A 20,975-nucleotide genomic window follows, 5' to 3' on the forward strand; every position below is an offset into this window, starting at 1 on the left:
AGATTGCTGTGACTATCCCAAGTTCTCTCTTCATGCTAAACATTCAGAGATCTTAACATTGTTCCTGAATTTAAAGCATTTTGAATTTTTCAGTTCCTTCTGAATGAATGAACAATTTGCCTGTGTCCATTTAAAAATTGGACCCAGACCAAACAACTCAAGGGCAAAGTGGCAGACTATCACTTTTGTTATTTAGACACTAAACTTGGGAGTCTCATTTACACCAATTTAGCTTGTGGTCAATAAGACCTTCCAGGTCTTCCCTCCCTCCTTTCTTTTTAACACTTACTGAAGCATACATCCTCCATTTTGAACTCAAGCAGCTGGGTTTTGGAGCTGGATTTACATTAGAAGTTGTCACATTTGGCCACTGGTCTAGGCAGTAGAGATGTCTGGATATTGGTTCTCTCTCTGAAGGAATTCATAATGCCTTCCAGTTTCATGCTGTCTATAAATTTGATAGGCATCAGTATCCTCAACTATATCATTTGTAAAAATATTGCTCAGGACAGAATCCTGTGTCATGACATAGTGACCTTTCTCTGATACATATTATTAATATGCACGACCCTTCATCTCTTCTCTTTAAATCGGTTCTAGAATCTTGGCCTAAGACTGGCATCATGCCAGCCTGGTTTTTGGAGTGGTGATGGCTGGAGTAGGAAGACACAGGAAGAGGGAAGAGGAAATGAGAACACAGTGAAAGAGCTGCAGCACCAAGTCCTCCAGCCTTACTGCAGAAAACTGGTTTCTCTCTTAGTCTTTTATTTTAAAACAGGCTGGTGTGGCAAATCTGACGCAGCATTACTGCTTTAGGTTTATCTTGATTCGTGATTTCACCAAGCAAACGAATGCAGTAAAATATGCCTCAGAGGTAGAAACGAGGAATGAAAATAGAAAACCATGAAACCAGTCCCAATGCTACAGCCAGGCTGTGACAGGTCGACGCCTTCTGTTCGGAAAGCCCAAAACGGCCGGGAGAAGAACCGTGTCAGGATGCCCAGGTCCAGTGCCCCTCGCCTTAAGACTGCTCAGGGCAATCCGGGGCCGTACCACGCCCCCCACACGTCACTGACGTACGTAATCCCGTTGGCCCGCGAACGTGCCGCAGAACGCCAGTACCGCCCCCAGCCCCGCCCGTTGGAAAGCCGGCGACTAAGCCTGCACGTGAAGCATGCCGGGACTGCTCTCAAGCCTCCCAGCGGCCAGTGCGACGGGCGCGGTGCGTAAGGATCTGGCCGGTGGCGGCCGTTCTCCGTAAGATGGCGGATCGGCGGCGGCAGCGCGCTTCGCAGGACACAGAGGACGAGGAGTCTGGCGCTTCGGGCTCAGACAGCGGCGGATCCCTGGCGCGGGGCGGTGGAAGCTGCAGCGGTAGCGCTGGGGGCGGTGGCAGCGGCTCTCTGCCTTCCCAGCGCGGAGGCCGAGCCGGTGCCCTCCATTTGCGGCGGATGGAGAGCGGGGGTGCCAAGAGCGCAGAGGAGTCGGAGTGTGTTAGTGCGAACGGGCGGGGCGGGCTGGAGGCCGGGCACCGGGCGCCCTGGGGTGGCGGCGGGCGGGGCGACGGGTGGAGGGGGGCGGAGTGGAGATGATGGGAAACTGGGAGTTGATGGCAGATGCACGGGCATGTTGCGTTAGAGAAGAGTTACCCCAGTTCAGGTTTGCATCCGAGCCCCGAGGGAACAGGAGGGGTTTGGGGGTTTCTAGGAGAAGGGCAGAGCCCCTGCGGATGGAAAGCGGATGTAAATTCACAAATTGTGACTGGATGCTACTTGTTAAGGATAGCGCCTTTCCCCATTTCTCTTTTCAACCATTTTGTTTTGAGTCTTCAACTCTATCTACAATCTTTATTGGTTTCCCCGCCCTCTGGAAATCACAGAACTAATCCATGTCTTCTCCGTTCCTTCAGGAGAGTGAAGATGGCATCGAGGGCGATGGTGAGTAGCATCTTTTACCCCACTATGACAAAGAGTTTTTTGCACATAAACTCAGATCACTTGTCTTCAAAATTGATATCCTCTCAGTTACGAATTTTAGGGATTGGTGCTACAGGTGGCTCTTCTGTAGCATAGTGGTTAATGAGCATAGGTTTTAGCATGTGATCTTGGGCAAGTCACTTAACTTCTCTGAGCCTGTTTCTCCATCTGTAAAATGGGGACTATAATTATATCCACCCCATAGGTTTACCTCAATTAAATGAGACTCTTATCCTGACATATAATATGATTTCTGTTGCATTTTTCTTCACTCATTTCTCTTTTCTTTCAGCTGTTCTCTCAGATTACGAAAGTGCAGACAACTCAGAAGTGAGTGTGATGGGTTCTTTTTCTTATGGTGTAGGTTGGAAGATGTATTTTCAACACATGTACACAACAAGAGTGCAAAAGTACCATGATCTACTTGTTATTGCTCTCTGCTTTGTTCATTTGTGTGTCTGAAAAACTGTTACAAAAGTTAAAAGTTAGAGTGAGGGAAACTTGGCAGGTCTCTTCAAGCCATTTATGTTATACAGTTAGTAGATGGCTTCTCTCTGGATCTGAAGTAAAGGTGCTAAATAAGAGAATAAGAATATTCTGAACCCCTCCACAAGATGTCTGACAGTTCATTTCATGCTGCCTAGGTAGAAAAGCCAGCCAGTTGGATGTTTGTTTGTTTTTTTTTTCCAACTGCAAAAACCTGAAGACCTCCAAAGGGCAAGATTGCTGAGTGGTCGTATCAAAAGCATCCCTTAAATTATAGGTCAGGTTTTCTCCAGCTGTCTTTAGGAGAAAATCCATTTTCCTTAAGCAGGCTTTTGTGACCTCACCTTTTTTAAAATTGGATAAACTACTAGAAATGTCATTAGAATGATTGATTGTAGTCCTGGGGTTCTTGAGTAGGGCCTTGAGTGTCAGATTTTGGTGATAGGGTTATATACAGGGGGGATTTAGATCATGCATCAAAGATATATTCAGTAAGTTTTATAGAGCTTGTTACTGTGCCTTAGATTTTCCCTTAAGCCCTGGAGTTACAGCATTGAACATATCATTATCTTTAGGGATCTTACTACTTAGTAGGAAGTCCAACAAATACTCAGGCAATGTTAGGACTTGGTGACAACTGCTGGGATAGGATTCAGTAGAGTTATGGTAGGAGACTAAATTCATCTTAGGCAGTCAAAGAAAAACTTAAGATCTTCAGGATCAGTTGGCATTAGCTAGACGAAATGTGTTCTAGGCAGAGGACAACAGGCAAGAAAGCCCAGAGACAGGAAAGAAGACGGAACATTTGGGAACTGAAAGTAGTTTGATATGGCTGGAGTATTGTTAGGACAGGTGGGTGCCAAAAATAAAGGCAAATTGGTGAGCAGGGGCCAGATTGCAACAGTCTTATTTGTTCCTTCTCTGTTATGTACCTGCTGTGTGCCAGAACTGTACTAGACACTGGGATAAAAAGACAGACATAGTTTTGCCCTCATGGTTTTTATATTCTGGGTCAGATAGGGAAAACAGTTAAGTGAGTAATTACAATAGTGTTTCCTAAGTGCCATGATAATGGAGGCAGGTGTTTTGGGAGCACATAGCAGGGGCAGCTAACACAGTTTAGGGTATTTGGAAACATTCATAATATAGGATGTTTAAACAGAGAACTGAAGAATGAGTAGTAGTTAGCCAGGAAGAGAGTTTTCTAAGCAGAGAGAACACCATGTGAGAAGAAAATCTGGAAGTGATGGCCTGCATGGCGAGTTGGAGGATATGAAACATTTAGTATGAGTGGAACTTAAAAGGGGAAAGAAGGGGAGGGGTAAGAGATGAGTCTGAGATCAAATCTTAAGGTACTTTGTAAGCCAGGTCAAAAAGTATTTGGATTTTATTCCAAGGAGGTGGAAAACTGTAAAAGCGTTTTAAACAAGAGTGTAATGTGATTACACATAAATTCTCAAGCAGTGTTTGTTGGATCTAGGGAACATCTGCATCAGAAAATCTAGTTGGCCAGACCCCACTGAAACAGAATCTGTGGGGGTGGGGAATGAAACTCAGACATTTATATTTTAACAAGATCCCAGGTTGATGCTTCTGCACAGTAAAATCGGAGGGTTATTGTTTTGTAATAATTATTTCATTTGCAGTGGGGAGAATTGATCTGAGAGGAGCAAGGTTAGAGATAGAAAAGCTAGTTAGGAGAGAAAGCTCATGTGTAGGTTGAGGCAAGCAGTGCAAATGGAAGTTGAATTGAAAGTTATTTAGGCTATGGAATTGACAGGATGTGTAATTGATGAGATGGCTTTTATTTTCTCTGAAGTACGTGGTGAAATTACCTGCAAAGAGTAAAAGATGAGGGATTTGGAGGTGGGGAATGTTTGCATTAGTCACTAGAGAATGGAAACATTGGAAAGATCACCAGGCAGCAATGGAGTGGTCAGTGAAGTTTGGTGATTGTGAATTTATAGTGGCTCACCATTCTGTATGTAAAGGAGTTTGTTATCCTAATAACAAGGAAAGAAAGGACACTGTAGGTTTAAGTGTGGGGCATGAATTGTGGAAGAGACAAGACTTGGAGGCAGGGAGAGCTCTTAAGAGGTTGTTGGGATAGTCGATTGAATATGATGGTGCCTAAAAGAAGGGATGTGGCAGAGGGACTGGCAAGATGTGAGCAAATTTGAGAGATATTTAGGTGGTACTAACAACCTCTTGGTTGATTTAATGTGGAGCCTGAATTAAGGAGTCAAAGGGATGCCCAGGTTGAAGATTGGTGTTATTTACCAAGAAAGGGACACAGAAGGAGGAGATTTTAGCAAGATTTTGGGTTTGGGATACTATGAGATCAAGGAACCTGTGGGACTTCCAAGTGAAAATGTCTAGTAAGTATCTGAAATTTAGGACAGGTGACTGGATTTGTCTTGTCCAATACTGGAGCCACCAGCCACATATGGCTATTTAAATTGAAATTAATTAAACTTAAATTAAAACTTCAGTTTCTTAGTTGCATCATCCACATGTCAGGTGCTTGATAGCTGCTTGTGTCTAGTGGCTACTATATTGGACAGCACAGATTAAGAACATTTCCATCATCCAGAAAGTTCTTTTGAAAAGTGCAGGTCTAAATTAGAGAAAGAGATTTAATATCCTGGCTTTCATAGTAATCCCTTCTTTGCATTTATTTTTTCTTAGTTACCAACCATATATAACTAGACACTAGTTTAGTTTCGCCCATGTCTTAAAATTTGATCTATTTTTTTTAAGTCTCTTAAATCTACATAGTCATCTTCTATCCCTTTCTTTTCCTTACAGTTCATCTGATGATGAGATATTGATGGCTGCACTCATAGTACATTTCAACATATTACTCTGTTCTTTGTGTTTCCTGTGAATTGGTATTTCCAGATTCATAGAAAGACAGTGTGAACCAAAGAGTTTATATTGAACAAAACTGACTGATGATCATCTAAATTTTCTTTTCCTTAAAAAGTCACTTGCTGGTTTTGTTTAGAATTTGTCTTGGTGTTGGTCACTCTGGGTCAGTGTGCTCACGTCAGTGTGGTATGCCCTCCAATATGTTATGGAACTCTTGTTATTAAAATATTATTTGCCTAGCTTTAGTATTTGACTCTTTCTGTCTAATCTTTTTTATCTCTTTCTTCATTTCTTCTTGATTTTTAAATAGTCTCCTCTTTTCCATGGAACTTTTATTCCTCTTAAGGCATTATTTGTTGTGTTTATATGCTCTTGTGTTTCTTCTAATTAGACTTCATATCTAAAATGATATTTTCTTCAATTTCTAATTCCTTCCTAAGTTCTCTCATTTCATTTCTGAGTTTTAAAATTTTGATTGATGGTCTTTCATGCCTTACATGATTTTCTTAATTCTTTTAGCACAATTTGAAATTGAAGTTACAGTTTTGATAACGATATGTACATGTCTTTCTGGCATGCTCTCATTGTCTGAGGACTGCTATTCAATTTATTTTTTCCTTAAAAGTTTATATGAAATTTGATCAAATACTTTTCTGTTGTTCATTTTCATGTAAAATTAGTTTTCCTGATCTTTTGGAAGGGAACATGGTTCAGAGTAGCTTTTACTAATTTCATAGCACTCCCTCTTGTTTTCCTGCAATGTTCAAAATAAGGTGGCTTGCTTTCTGGAATTTCTTGCTCCCCAACTTTTTCTGGACCTACTCTTTCCTTCATTCCTATTGTGTCTCTCCTGTGAATTTGATTCTCTTCTCAGCAGTTTCGTATCAGTGTGGGACCCTGTCCTAGAAAGGAGCCCTGGCGCCAGAGCAGTTTCAAGAGTTCAGAGGGGTTAGCCTGCTCTAGCCCCTTCAGACCTTCTTACCACAGGCCCCTTATACTCGCTTGCTACTAGAGATGGCAAAACTCCTCCTTGTTTCAAATGCTGCTTTCAGTTTTGCCCACTGTGATTTCCATTGAATTTCTTTTGATTATTTTGGGGTTCTCTTGTTCTCAGATCCATTTGTTTCTCTCTGATTTCTACCACTCCGACACCACTGTGGGTTGTGTGGCTGCTGATGCTTTGTTCTTTCTTGTATTTTGGAGCTTGGGGGATATCTTGTAACCTAGTTGTGTTGTAAATATTGCCCAGAGGGTTCTGGCTTTGCTGTCTAGAAGCTGTGTCTTTGCATCTGGGGATTTGGAAAGATTCAGAAACTGCTGCTACCATGTTCCCAGAAAACTTTTTTTTTTTTTTAAGAAACTTGGCTATGAAGGGGAGGCTAGAGAGATGGTAGCTGGAGAGAAGGCTATGGGGTCAAGAGACGATTTAGTTATTGTTTTAAAAGTTGAGAGAGTCTTGAATATGGTTAAAGATTGATGGGAAGGAAGTAGAAAAAAGGGAAAGAAAAGATGGAGGGTTAGATAATAAGTAGATTGACATCCTTTGCTATGTACGTGAGAAGAAACAGATAGGAACCAGACCAAGGTGAAGGGAAACATCTTTCATGGTAATTATAGAGGGAAGAAAGGATGTGTGGGAAGGAATCTGGTATTTCCCTCTTTGTTTTGTTTTCTTTGCAAAATAGAAAGACATCTGCTGTGAGAAGGGGTGTTGGTGGAGGGACAGGGTAGGAATTACGAGATATAGAGGATGTTGAGTTAAGGCGAATGGGACAGGAACTAAGTAAGGAAAATTTGAAAGTATTGCCAGACTGTTGAGATTGGAGGTGGCACTGATCTGTGAAGTTGTGTAACTTTTTTAACCCCCGCCCCCCTTTCAGTGATGGTCAGTAGCCTAGTTATAGGCCTACAGAAAGCAGACATTTGAGATGATCCAGACCTGGGCACGTGGGGGTGGCGATGGAATTGAGGGTGCTCTCAGTAGTAATTGAAATAAATGGGCCATAGAGTCTTCTCGAGGGAGAAAGGAAAGCGAAGGTGGGTAAGGGCTGATTGATAAGAGAGAAGGTAGAGAGGTCAAGGGAGTGAATGTCTTAAGAAGTCAGAGACGAGAGGGTAAAGGAAGTAGAGGCGTCAGGGGAGTGAGAACAGGAATGATAGGCAGTTTTGATGGAGGACCAGGGTGTTTACATTTAAGATTCTAAAAGTGGAGCAGGTTTATTTAAAAGTGTATAAATACACACAGCAGTTTCAGTTAAGACTGGCCTAGAGTGTGGTCATGGAAATGATAGGATTACTAAATTTTAATAATCATATCATGACTGAAGTAAAATAAAGACTGCAGGCTCAATGCTAAAGTCTTCAAGTCAGTGACAGGCTGAGCCTAGGCCAAGGCACAGAAGTATAGCCAGGTGATAGGAACCTCTGAGGAGCAGAGGTTTAAAGTGAAGATGGAGGAATTAGATCTGGAGGAAACATTGATAATGAAGAAGACACCAAGCCTATCTCTTATTCTGAAATGTGTGGAAAGTGGAAGAATGAGTTAAAACGTCCATGTAAGAATTTTGCAAGGGACACGTTTTCTTCAGGGGAGAGCTAGGCCTCGGAATTGGGAAGAGTTCACTGGGTGGATAAGGTGGGAGAATTTGTCTCCTGTGGAAGAGGATTTCGATGACAGCCTTTGAGGCAAAGCAGAGTGACCCTAGGGCAGCACCTTGATGTTAATTAAACTTTGACTCTAATTTGGAGTCTCCTCAGCACTGTGCTACTTGTAATTTTCTGTCCTGCCTTGAAAACATTAGTTTCTCATTTGGAATAAAAGAGTTGCCTCATTTGACATTCCACCACAGACTAGAGGGGGCAGAGCGTAAAACAAAGTTCCCTCATTAATCATGCTGTTACTATTTTAAGATGTTTGAATTCAGTCAGTGTGTGGGGTAGTAGTGAATTAAGGTCACATCCACATCACTCACACATCAAGCAAAATTCTTGTGGTTTCTGCTCTAAAACCTGCAGGGAGCACAGGATCAAGGAGTGAATGATTATCCTCCCTGCCACCCCCGTCTCAGAAGGAGGGAACACTTCATGTAATTGAGGGAAATAGGAAGAATCAGGGTTGGGTGGTTGTTAAAAAGCTGTGGGTAAAGGCTTGATTCTCTAAAGGTGTGGTCAAGCAATCTCCCTCAGTTTTGTGGGTTTCATACAAGGGTCACCTTTTTCAAAAGCCTAACCCAAAACACCCAGATGCTAAGCAGAGAATGATGGGGGGAAAGAATACATTGGCTTGCCTGGGCCAATCAAGCAGATACAACTGCATTTGAAGAATACTGGAAGGTGCAGAAACCTAAGCTCAAGAGCTTCTCAATCAGGAATCTCACATTAAGTCTCTGACTAGATTCCTGGGACCAACTGGGGTCTGGTTTAGGTCAACTCATGGACTCGGGAGGAGAATAAGAGAGCAGTGTACACTTGACACATACACTTGACGTGTTAACCCAGCAGTGGGGACTAGACCACCTTTCCTTGAACCCATTTCTTTGTGTCCTCACAGGTCTCTTAAACCCCATCCCTAGATTGTAGCTCTGCCTCCTTAGGTCCAAATCCTGGGAAGACCAGCAGATGAGCATAACCCTGTTCTAAAACAAGTCCCCTTATGAGCCTTAGCTGCTCCCTCTCCCTAGCTAAAACTAGCTACACCTCTACTACGTGACCCTTTGCAGTGGCCACTATTTAGAGGATAGCCTAATGACCTCTTTTGTGTGGACAGACCCAATACTTTTCCCTGTCCTGAGCAGGATTATCCAGTCTCAATGTGGCAAGAAGGGGAAGAGGATGGTGTAGAGGGGAGAGCATTTAGGCTTTAAATTTTCTTCATTTGTAAGATGTACTGGTTGTACAAGTTCTCCGAGGTTTTCCAGATCTAAAATTTTATAATTAATGTGATTCTGGATGAAGGTATTGGCTAAGAGGATCTCATCCTACAGGAAATTCAGTAACCATATCATAGACATTGTAGTATTCATATCATAGACATCAAAAGTGTATCCCAACTTGAAGATAATAGAGCCTTGGGAAATCATGGAGTTAGTACAAGTAGTTTGTAGATCCACTAGCTCAGCTCTGATTATCTATAGACTAAATGTATGTCTCCCACCTATAGGCGCTACTATTTTTTAATAGATGAAAATTAATAAAATTAAATTTATTTTAAGGTATTAGCAAATGTACAGTAGTTTGTCATTATATGTTTTCTGAGTCAGTGGATACTGTATTGAGCTGGTATCTCGTGGGGATCCATGAAGGTTTTAGGTCCTAAAAAGGGGTCCACATAATCTAAGAGTCTAGGAATCCTTGCTTTAAAGCCATTTTGATACAGGATAATTCACAGCATAAGTCTGAGTGAAGATTTTAGGCACTGTATGTTTAAGAGATGATTCATGGAGGAGAAATTATCAACAAAGATTAAGCTCTATATGCCAGGCACTGTAAAGTCCCCCTTCCTATACCCCCAGGACTTCTTTCCCAGAGGTTGCTACTGTTAGCAGTTCTTTGACTATCTTCCTGGGAAACCTATATGGAGATGTAAATGCATATGTATGTATGTATATGAATATATGTATATATATTCTCTGATGTGCCATTTTTTAACAACACCCGTAGCTTCCAGAAATTTGAGTAAGCATATTGATCTGTTTGCTTTTAACTCTTATGTTGTACTAAAAATTTGCCAGAAAATGTTCTCCTAACTAATGAAAAATAAAAATGCACCATTTAGATCTTACCTCCACAGTCGATGCAGAACCTTTTTTTTCAGGGTGAAGAAGGGGAATACAGTGAAGAGGAAAACTCCAAAGTGGAGCTGAAATCAGAAGCCAATGATGCTGTTAATTCTTCAGCAAAAGAAGAGAAGGGAGAAGAAAAGCCTGACACAAAAGGCACTGTGACTGGAGAGAGGCAGAGTGGGGATGGGCAGGTCAGTATCCACCAAAAGCTTCCATTTGAGGCTGGAATACAGACTGTCACTTTTGGAGGGAGTAAGAAGCCCTTTATCTTTCCTCCAGGAGAGCACAGAGCCTATAGAGAACAAAGTGGGTAAAAAGGGCCCTAAGCATTTGGATGATGATGAAGATCGGAAGAATCCAGCTTACATACCCCGGAAGGGGCTCTTCTTTGAGCATGATCTTAGAGGGCAAACTCAGGAAGAGGAAGTCAGGTAACAGCCACTTGCTGCTGCTGCTGCCTGTCATGTCCTTAGTGCTTACCGTATGCTGGGCACTGCACTAAATCCCTTACCTGTTCTGTCTTATTTACTACTCCCAGTAATACTTTGAGATAGTAGTATGATTATCTTTCTGGTACAAATGAGGAGAGTGAGGCTTAGAATATTTGTAACTCTGGTGGAGATGCTGGCATCCAGTCCTAGGCAGTCTTGTCTCCAGAACCCCCGCTCTCTTAATCTTCACACTTCCACTGACTTCCTTAATCTGAGGTTCAAGTCCTGTGAAATAGGAAGTACTTGCATAGGCTGCCTTATAGGAGAGAGGAGATATTTCAAAGGTACTCAGTGGTTTGAAGGTAAAGTCTTTCCTCATTTTCATTCTTGTTGCATTTGAGCCCAGCAGACCCTGAGGTGCTATGATCCACTCTTTTTTTTCTAATTCAGTTTTATTAAGATATATTCATATACCCTACAATCATCCACAGTGTAGAAACTGATTCACTCTTACTTTTGGGATGCCCATTTCTAATAATCTGTTAGGGAAGTTGGAGACCACACAGGGTTCCTGCAGTCTCCCTCCCCAGCCCTGTTTGTTTTGTGAACATCTCTACTTGTCAGATTCTGCCAACCTATAACAGTTTTCCTTGGTTTTGTCTAGACCCAAGGGACGTCAGCGAAAGCTATGGAAGGATGAGGGTCGCTGGGAACATGACAAGTTCCGGGAGGATGAACAGGCCCCAAAGTCCCGACAGGAACTCATTGCTCTTTATGGCTATGACATTCGCTCAGCTCACAATCCTGACGACATCAAACCCCGAAGAATCCGGAAACCCAGGTGAGGAAGTTTTGGAGCTAGACTGTTAATATTTTTTGGAAAGTACTCCCTGCTTTTTAAAATGCCATTCTAGCCAGTAATTGAATGGAAGAGAGATCGAGGAAGTCTCCCTAATACTTAGTTTATATCTCTAGTGGTCCCTTTTTGTTATTTTATCCTTAACACTTTCTCCATCTCATTTTTTTTAGGTTTGGGAGCCCTACACAAAGAGATCCAAACTGGATTGGTGAGCGGCCAAACAGATCCCATCGCCACCAGGGTCCTGGGGGCACCCTACCACCAAGGACATTTATTAACAGGAATGCTGGGGGGACTGGCCGTATGCCTGCACCCAGGAATTATTCTCGATCTGGGAATTTCAAGGAAGGTCGTGCTGGTTTTAGGTCTGTAGATGCTGGTGGGCAGCATGGTGGCCGATCTGGTGACACTGTTAAGCATGAGACAGGTTACCGGTCACGGCGCCTGGAGCAGACTCCTTTGAGGGATCCATCTCCAGAAGCAGATGCTCAAGTGCTTGGCAGTCCTGAGAAGGAAGAGGCAGCCTCTGAGACACCAGCTCCTGATGCGGTACCACCAGCCCCTGACAGGCCTGTTGAAAAGAAATCATATTCCCGGGCAAGAAGAACCAGAACCAAAGCTGTAGATGCAGTCAAAGTTGCAGAGGAGATGCCCCCTCTGCCAGAGGGGCTGACCCCAACACCTACAGTCCCAGAAACTACCCCTCCTCCACCTGCTAAGACTGGGAACTGGGAGGCTCCAGTGGATTCTACTGCAGGTGGACTTGAGCAAGACGTGGCACAACTAAATATAACAGAACAGAATTGGAGTTCAGGGCAGCCTTCGTTCTTACAACCACGAGAACTTCGGGGTAGGTACCCTAGCTAGCATTTTTCTCTTTAACTGGGAGAAAAATAAAGAGTCATAGGTATATTCATGCAAAGTCTCGAGAGCTGTTTTATCTGTTACCCAAGACTGTTCCACTACTTTGTTTCCTATTAACTGATGAGTCATCAATATGGGTTCTTGAGTACAGAATCCTAACTAATTAAAATTTAAGTAGCCAGTGGCTATCATAATAGCATAGTTCCTAGGACCTACCTACCACCCTTTTTGCCCATTTGGTTTAATCTTCCTCCAACCAGATAGTTTGAGGGATCTTTTCCTTAGTTTCTGAAGTTTAACTTGAATTTAAGGATTGGAAGTTCTCATTTGGACTAGGAATTTCAGCATCCTTTTCTGGTGTGGGTGATTTTTGAATACCAAAAACCACTGTAGCCAAAACGACCTGGAGTAGATCTCTGGATATTGTATTCCTAGTGATACCTTATTACCATAGGAAGACAATCTCTAGAACATTCCTTTTTTATTCTGAGTCATTTTCAGCCAGGTAACACTCTTCCCAGACTTCTAGCCCAGACCTCTGTGACTAGAATATAATCAGGTAGATTTACAGAACAAGAACATCCCTCCCCTGTTCAGAAACTTTTGGTTGGGTTGAGATTTTTCAATGTGTTTGGTGGTATAATATGCTAATTATAGCCTTGCAGGGATTCTGTACAGGGAAGTATTTGATGGGAGAAATTTGAACTTGGGTTCCCTCACTGAAGCCTCCCCCCCCCACCATGTAGCTATTCAGGGTCTTTATTGCATTAAGGTGGCGGGCAGTAGAGACCAATTTCCAAATGCTGGTATTGACAGGAAGCAGATAGTTTAAAAGGCAAAAGCCATTCCTCTTGTTGGTTTTGTCAGCCTGTCATTTTCTTGATGGTATCTTTGAGTCCCATTCATATCTACCTGCTCTGCAGCAGTGACTTTTTTTGGTGTATTGCAGGTATGCCCAACCACATACACATGGGAGCAGGACCTCCCCCTCAGTTTAACCGGATGGAAGAAATGGTACAGAAAGGGGACGGGAAAGGGGGAAGGGACTGCATGTTACAGCTTGTTCACTCTTTAAGCAAAGTTAAGATCTTGAAGTCAGTTTTTCATTGATTAACACTTTTCTTTTACTTTGAATCTCATAAATATAGAGTAGAAGGTTTAGGTTCAGGTAACAAATCTCAATTTTCACTGATTTTTCAATCACTTTGCAAATACTTATTAAACACCATCCATATACATGTTTTGCAACACCAAAAGGTTGCAAAAGGTTGGACTTAACGTGATCTAAGACTCACCCCTCTGGAAGTCTTCTTGCTCATGCCTTTTTCTTTATCTCAGGGTGTCCAGGGTGGTCGAGCCAAACGCTATTCATCACAGCGGCAAAGACCAGTGCCCGAACCCCCCGCCCCTCCAGTGCATATCAGTATCATGGAGGGGCATTATTATGACCCACGTGAGTTTTTTCTTTTTGTTGGGGAACATTTCTTAGCAGGGTGAAGTGAACTAAGAGACCAGCCTCCAGCCTCCTGTATTTCCCTTGTGACCTCTCACAGTGGTTAACATACCTTATCTGGTTACTATTTTCTTCACATGGAAATTTGAGAACATCTTTTAAAGGGTTTGGGGACAAGGAGATTTGTCCACATAATATGAAGAGTGAGGCTTTCTGAGAGTCCCAATGTGATATCTTACAGTGCAGTTCCAGGGACCAATCTATACCCATGGTGACAGCCCTGCCCCACTGCCTCCTCAGGGCATGATTGTGCAGCCAGAAATGCACCTTCCTCACCCAGGTAAGCTTTGCATCTCTGCTTGTATGCACCTAGTACTTGAGGACATGTGTTGAGGCTTCATAAACCCCATCCTCCTGAGCTTTGCACTGCTTGCCTGTGAGGCTGGCCATCCGGCTGCTTAGCAACAGAAACTCCTGTTGGGTCCATCCTGAGGTGTTCCATCCTGAGCTGTTTGTGATCAGCAGTTCAGCCAGGCCATCCCATGGAAAAGGTGCTCTCTTCTATTTCAGCTTTTGTTTTCTTCCCCTTGTCCAGGTTTACATCCCCACCAGACACCGGCGCCTCTGCCTAATCCAGGCCTCTATCCCCCACCAGTGTCTATGTCTCCCGGACAGCCGCCTCCTCAGCAGTTGCTTGCACCTACTTACTTTTCTGCCCCAGGCGTCATGAACTTTGGTAATCCCAGTTACCCTTATGCACCAGGGGCACTGCCTCCCCCACCACCTCCTCATCTATATCCTAATACACAGGTGAGATGCCTAATGAACAGATTTTTCTAGGACTATATCCTTTAAATCAGACAGGAATGTGGGGTATGGAGACAATGCTGAAGGAATGAGAGAGAACATTTCAGTGCCACTGATTTGCATGTGGCACCAGGACACCTCTTGATGGTCCAGAGCTGGAAACACAGTTTATAGAATGCCCATCATCTGTTTGTTCTCTTGAGTTTCTTTAATGATGTATCATTTGAGTGTTTTGGTCTGTCACAGGCAGGCATATCTGCTGTTTATTCAGCTGCATAAAGAAGCTTGTATTGTACTCCTTACCAGGCCTTTCCCTGTCCTGCTTTACTCCTGACAGGTTGACACCTTCTGGTGTCTGGAGTGCCACCACTGAGCTTAGCTCTCCTCTGTTTGTCAGTTGATAGTAGAAATTAGAGAAAGCTATTCGGTACTTTGAAAGTAGGAACCAGATGTAATAGTGATATATTAAGGCAGAAATGAACAGCCATTTTATTTTAAAGGGGGCCAGCTTAGAGTTATTTTTAATTATAAATTCCTCAATGTTTTTCATCATAGTTTAGATGAATTTGTTCCTAACTTTTTCTTCTCCGGCTTTATGGGGTCCAAGGCCCCCTCACAGGTTTATGGAGGCGTGACCTACTATAACCCTGCCCAGCAGCAGGTGCAGCCAAAGCCCTCCCCACCCCGGAGGACTCCCCAACCAGTCACCATCAAGCCTCCACCCCCTGAGGTATGACAGCCCCTTCCCATACATAGGGTACATCCGACATTGGTGGGCTTTCCTTTTCCAAGAGGATTTTTTCTTTTCCTGGGTGTGTTTTTTTGCATGACCCGATAACAGATATCAACTTTATTTTTTCAGGTTGTAAGCAGGGGTTCCAGTTAGTGTGAATTTCTGAATATTTTAAATCTAACATCATGTAAAAGTAAGTGTATACTTACTGTGACTCTTATATTACAATCATGAGCTAGCTCAGGCAGCCTTAAAGAGTTCTGAAATTTGCCAGTTTCTTCATTTTGCCATTGTTAACTTGCCAGAATTTCATTTGGGAAGGAAAAAGTACTGGGGGGCAGTCTAATTTCGTCAAGGAGAAGGGAAATTTTATTTGAGATGTTACAGCAGAGCCAATTCTGAAGGTAAGAGGAAAAAGATAGGGTTTGTTGTTGTTGTTGTTACTGTTTTGTTTTATTTAGGAACATTAAAACACATTCTTTAGAAATCTGACTTTCTGAAAACAGCTGTCTGTGTCCAGAAGGTCCGCTAACAATTTGGTGGTTCTTCCCTTTTCCCTACCCCTGTCAGAACCGCAGAGGTGAGAACTCAGGAGAGAAGAGAAATGCAACTGGCTGTCTACTACCAAGAGAGCTTCAAAGAAACAGGGTGGCTCCCACCAGTGAGTGGCTGCAGGAGGACCCTTACTTTCCTTTACGAACAGGCTCTGCTGGAGAAAGGGGGAAACAAGGGGACCCTCCCACCTCCACTCTTTGTTTGGGTTGGCTGTGCTCACAGGAAGAGAGATCTAGATGTAGAAGCCCACATCTTTTACTCTTCTTCACTTTCTCCCAGGAAGTTCAAGTGTCTTCTCCCAGGGAAGCTCCTTTCTGTTTTGTTTTGTTTCTTAAGGTGTTCATTTTTTAAAACCTGACTTGCTATTCTTAAGTTAATACTTTCTCAGTCTTCTTTTTCTCTGTTTCTTGTGCACTCTCTTTCTCTCTGTCTTCATATGAAACAAGCTCATTCTGCTGATTTCCTGGCTCCTCTGGGTCCCTTTTGGCTCTTCCTTGCATCCCAGATAATTGAGAATGTACTGGTCAACCTTGTCCCACCAGGTTAGAAAGAGCTGGCCTTTAGATACACCTTTGTTATTTTCTTGTATACTTGGATACATTTAACTCCTCTAACCCTGTGGAAGCATAGCTGTCTGCACAGTGCCACACTGTGGAGAAAAACTCAAAGTGGGTGGGTAGGAGCTCTACTTTTGATGTAGGCTTTTAGGAGTCTGAGCCACTCCATCAGACCCTGTGTTTTGGTGGGCTAATGAGCAAATACTCCACTGAGGAAAGAGATGGCAAACCTGGTGCTTTTGTGAGAAAGGGAGGGTGGAGTGACAGCCTTTTACGACTTTGGGGTTTGTATTCACACGGTCCTCAGGGCTATCTTTGAGGTAAGTGGAATTAGAGGGCCCTGCTTCTCTTCTTTCTATCCCTCCTACCACTCCTGCCCTTTTCGGTTGCTGTGGACCAATGCATTTCTGTAGAGGCAAGTATTACTCAGCAAGCAGACTACCCTGTCTTTTGCAGTTGTCCTTCTCCATGTCTTTCCTCCTACATGTGTTACAGATGTTGCTACCTTACTTTCCCCAAATTCTACTCCTGTCCTTGCAAGCAGAAGTAGATGCCACACCTGGGCTTAAGGCCTATGGAAACCAGTCATCTTCTGGACAAGGGCTCCCCTCCTCTTCCCTTCCTACCCATGGCACTGAACCACTCCCCTGCTGCCTCTGCAGAAGAGATTCCTCTTATTCCAGCACTTGTATCTGCCAAGGGTAGCTTGGCTGCTGTCCCTGCCCTGCTACAGAACCTGAAGGAGAAGGTGTGGCTGTGTCTCTCCCTCAGTAATGTCACTGTCTGTTTCTGTTCTTTCTTTCTGGCAGCTGGCCTAACCACTCTGATCACAGGGGTGGGATAGGGTGGAGGGGGAGAGGCACTCAAGCTGTAACCTCCAAGGAGGAAATAACGAAGAGATTTTTCTAGGGGTAACTGGTGGTCGTGCCTTTGTAGGCTGTTCCCTTTGCCTTAAGCCTGAAGTTGTCTCCTCAAGCTTGTGGGCAGCATGCCCAGAATCCCAGACCTTAAGACACTGTGACAGTTGTCTGTTTGTCCCTTGTGTTTAGTTGCAAGGATTTCTCCATGTATGTTGTTGGAGTTTTGTTTTGTTTTTTTTTTTTTTAAAGGTGCACATTTGTGATCAGTATTGTGACTTGGAGATAATAAAATTTAGACTCAACTTGGCTCCCTTGCCAGTGTTGCATGGGTCTTTATTTGGGAGGGAGGGAAGGTAACTCCCTAATTCCCCACACAGTCACAGTCAGTTTGAGCCAGCCTCTGGCTTGTGAAATGGAAGCCCAGAAAGGCAAGGAGCTCCTCCAAGGCCTTAAGTGTGTCTGCACTTCCACCAGTTGTCTTTCCCAACTACATTGCCACATAAACACCAGGATATCCTGGAATCCCTTAGATGGGAAGTGTCAGGGACAGAAAAACTAATGAGATGCTGGTAGTTCACCCGTGTGAACCTGTAGTTTCCCTCATGCCTGCCTTTGTGTTTGGCAAGTAAGTTTTCTGGGGTCATGTGCCAGCAAATGGCAATGTGACCGTACAAGGTCCTGGGCAAGGGGGAGGAGCAAGGTAGCTTTGCTCCTGCCAAGGGGAGTCTTTCTCCTTGAAAAGTTAAGACATTTGCACTGAATTATCAAGGACCACAATCCAAGGGAGAGGCTCCTATCAATCTCAGTACAAGTGAAGGGGAGGGGACCTTGAAAGACCACCACCTGTGGCTTGTGCTGTTGCTAACTTTGACCCCAATACACACACAAGTCCCTGCTTTGAGCTGACTGTTTAATCCAAGCCCTGGATGGGGTGGGAAGTTGACTACAGATATGGGAGAGCAATTGAGTTTAATGTGGAGCTAGCAGCACCTGTTCTTGAGTCCCACAAGTCCACACACTGAGGGCATAGGCAACACGGCGCATCCTGAAATGACCCTTTGATGCTACCACTATAGCTGAGGGATCATAATTCTCACCCCCATCCCTAATTTTCTTTAAATCTCGTTGGTTTCTTCTCACATCCATCCCCAGGGTGATGGGTAATCATGGGCCTGGCCTCTGGGTCATGCAAAGAATGCTAGCCAGCTTGGGGGAGGTTTACTGGCAGGAGTGAAAGTAAGAGATGCTTCCTCCACACCCCTGCCTCTTGCTTCCCCAGTCCTGCAGTTGGATACCATTGCTCTCCCTGTTGCCCTGGTAACCAGCTCAGCAAGAAGAAACTCAAGCTCAGCAAAGCCCCCAGGTTCTCCTCGGGCAGAAAGAAAGGGAGTGGAGGGGGCAGACAGATCAATTGGTAGCCCTGCCCAGTCCCTTTCTAGAAACCCACGGGCTGGATTCTCAGTTAAAGCTTTTGCCCCCATTTCCTCACCACCTTTTCCCCTTTATTTCTCCCATGATGGAGTGAGGATGCTCTGCCAATCCAACCTCCTCCCCTTCAAGGTCAGTACCCAGGCCTGCTACCTTGTAGGAGACTCAGAAAAGCAAGGACATGAAATTCTAAAGTCATCTCCCAGCCTCTGTAGCCCATTTGGTTCCGATTGTCGCTCTAGGGCAGTGATTCTGACCCTGGCTACTAAAATCACCTGGAATGCTTTTCAATAATGCTGTATACCATGGCCTGGCCTCAGAGACCTGATTTAATTGATCGGAGGTGTGGCCTGGGCATCAGTATTTTTTTTTTTTTAATTTCCCTTGTGTTTTCCAGTGTGCAGTAGGTTGGGAAGTATTGCTCGAGGAGGTCTGTGACTTGGTGCCGGCTTTCCTCCCTGATTCAAGGTCTTGAACTTAGTCTCTGCCTGATATTCTTGAGAATTAGAGGGATGCTGGAGTTCTGTTCCCCAAGCTTTCAGTTTCCAGAAGTCTCCACCCATTTTATTTCCACACCCCACACCCTTTACACCCCCCCACCCCAATTTTTCCCCCTAACTGACAATCCCAAATTCTGCCCAGAGAAGAGGTTACCAAGGCAACCAGCTTAATCTGGTAACTGTGGCATGTGCTGGAAGAGGAGTCCTCCCCTCTTCCCAATCAGTTCATAAAATGCTGCCTTAGGGGAGCACCGAACCACTCCGGCCAGTTTTCCCTTTTGACCCTGTGTGGATTGGGGCATCCAATAAAGGGGGCCCAGGAAGTCTAATTGATACTCAAACCTCTAGTCTACCTGCTTAGCCAAAACTATGCTCTCTCTTCTTTATACTGTTCCCTCCCCAAATCCACAAACAGATGGATGTGCAAAGCTCTATCTCTGTGAACACATGCTCTAGCACACATGGGACCATATAAGCACACACAGTGCATGTGTAGTACACACCCTGTTCAATTCCATCACCACTCCCAGGCTTTAGAATTCCTGCTCCTTCCTGGCCAGGGCACAGTAAACAGGGGTGGGGCATTGTCCAAGGAGACTCAACCTATCCGGAACCTGGTGCCACTCCCCCACTTTGTAATCATAATCTGGGTGTGCTCACACTGAGCTTGTCTCTATACCGTCCTCCTGGGGTACTGTGCCCTAGGGGATGGAATGCTGCTGCAGGCATCAGGAATAAGGATTATTTGAAGGACAAATTTGACACTGCATTTACTACTCCATGGCTTTGCAAGCTCTAGGCTCTCTGGTGTTATGCCTGATGATACTGATTGGCAGTTCCAGGTTTTTTCACCCATCTCCCTGGCCCTGGTTCCTTCTGCTGCCAGTGGGGCAGAGGTGCCCTTGTGTTCCTGGTCTCCTCCCCACTACCTACTATCTCCTCACTCCCGCTAGACCTGCCACAACCTGCTGCTCCCTGCCTGGCTTCTATCTGCCTGCCAGTACCTGCCTTTCACAGGCCAGCCCCACACCACCTAGGGTGCCCTACCAGAGAGGGCAGCTGGGCACCTCCTCCATTGCCAGTGCCAATCCACCTAAGGGGCCTTCCCAACCCTTCTCACAGAAGGAAGATAAAGACCACATATTCCTGGAAGTGTGGCAGTGGTGCACACGATCGCGGTTGGGAGTGATGGGCACCCAATCAGCAATTGTAATAGGTCTCACCTGGGTATAGGCAGGTGCGTCAAAGCGTGCAAGCCACAGACCTGCCCTGGCTCTTTGAGAGGACACTAAGAGTCCTGGTAAGCCTCGGAGACAGGACTCCCTCTCCGCTGGTGAATCACTCCCTCCCTTTTGTCCTTAATTTCGGCGTCGGCTCCAAACTCAATCCCATTCAGCCCCTTACTGTCTCCTGTCTCCCTCGCGGTCAGCCCCAGCGCCCGTGTCCGTCCAGGCCTCGCGCGGCCCGGGGGGCGGGCCCAGAAAGGGCAGGGGCGGGGACTGGGCGGGGCCGGGAGGAGGGGGCGCGGTCTCAGTTCTGCCACCTTCCCCTCGGCCAGGAGCGCAGCCGCCGCCGCTGCTGCCGCGTCCTCGCAGCCTTGCGCTCCGCCCGCTGCCTCTGCCGCCGCAGCCCGGCCCAGGAGCACAGAGCCGGGGGCACTGGCCCCGCAGCCTGCCCACTCTTGAGCCGCGTGCCGGCTGTAGCCGGGATGGGGGGCTGCTGAGAGCCAGCATTCCTTCCCTCTGGCACCTCCCCCGGCCACTAGCCACTGGACTCCGGCCAGCGAATCTCGGGTACCTCTGGCCCCCTGTCCG

At 45.0% G+C, this 20,975-nt stretch overlaps 1 protein-coding gene across 1 annotated transcript; it reads left to right on the plus strand.

Annotated features, from left to right (window-relative positions):
- Positions 1–1,198: 1,198 nt before the first annotated feature.
- Positions 1,199–15,454, plus strand: CASC3 (CASC3 exon junction complex subunit). Its single transcript, XM_037808457.1, has 13 exons — positions 1,199–1,493; positions 1,910–1,937; positions 2,269–2,306; positions 10,147–10,305; positions 10,394–10,545; positions 11,210–11,386; positions 11,575–12,254; positions 13,218–13,282; positions 13,607–13,721; positions 13,963–14,061; positions 14,317–14,531; positions 15,136–15,258; positions 15,391–15,454. The coding sequence occupies exons 1-13, from the start codon at positions 1,263–1,265 to the stop codon at positions 15,412–15,414; spliced, it is 2,106 nt and encodes a 701-aa protein (XP_037664385.1). The 5' UTR covers positions 1,199–1,262; the 3' UTR covers positions 15,415–15,454.
- Positions 15,455–20,975: the final 5,521 nt, after the last annotated feature.

This window comes from Choloepus didactylus, chromosome 18 (genome assembly GCF_015220235.1).
Source record: "Choloepus didactylus isolate mChoDid1 chromosome 18, mChoDid1.pri, whole genome shotgun sequence".
NCBI classification, from domain to species: Eukaryota; Metazoa; Chordata; class Mammalia; order Pilosa; family Megalonychidae; genus Choloepus; species Choloepus didactylus.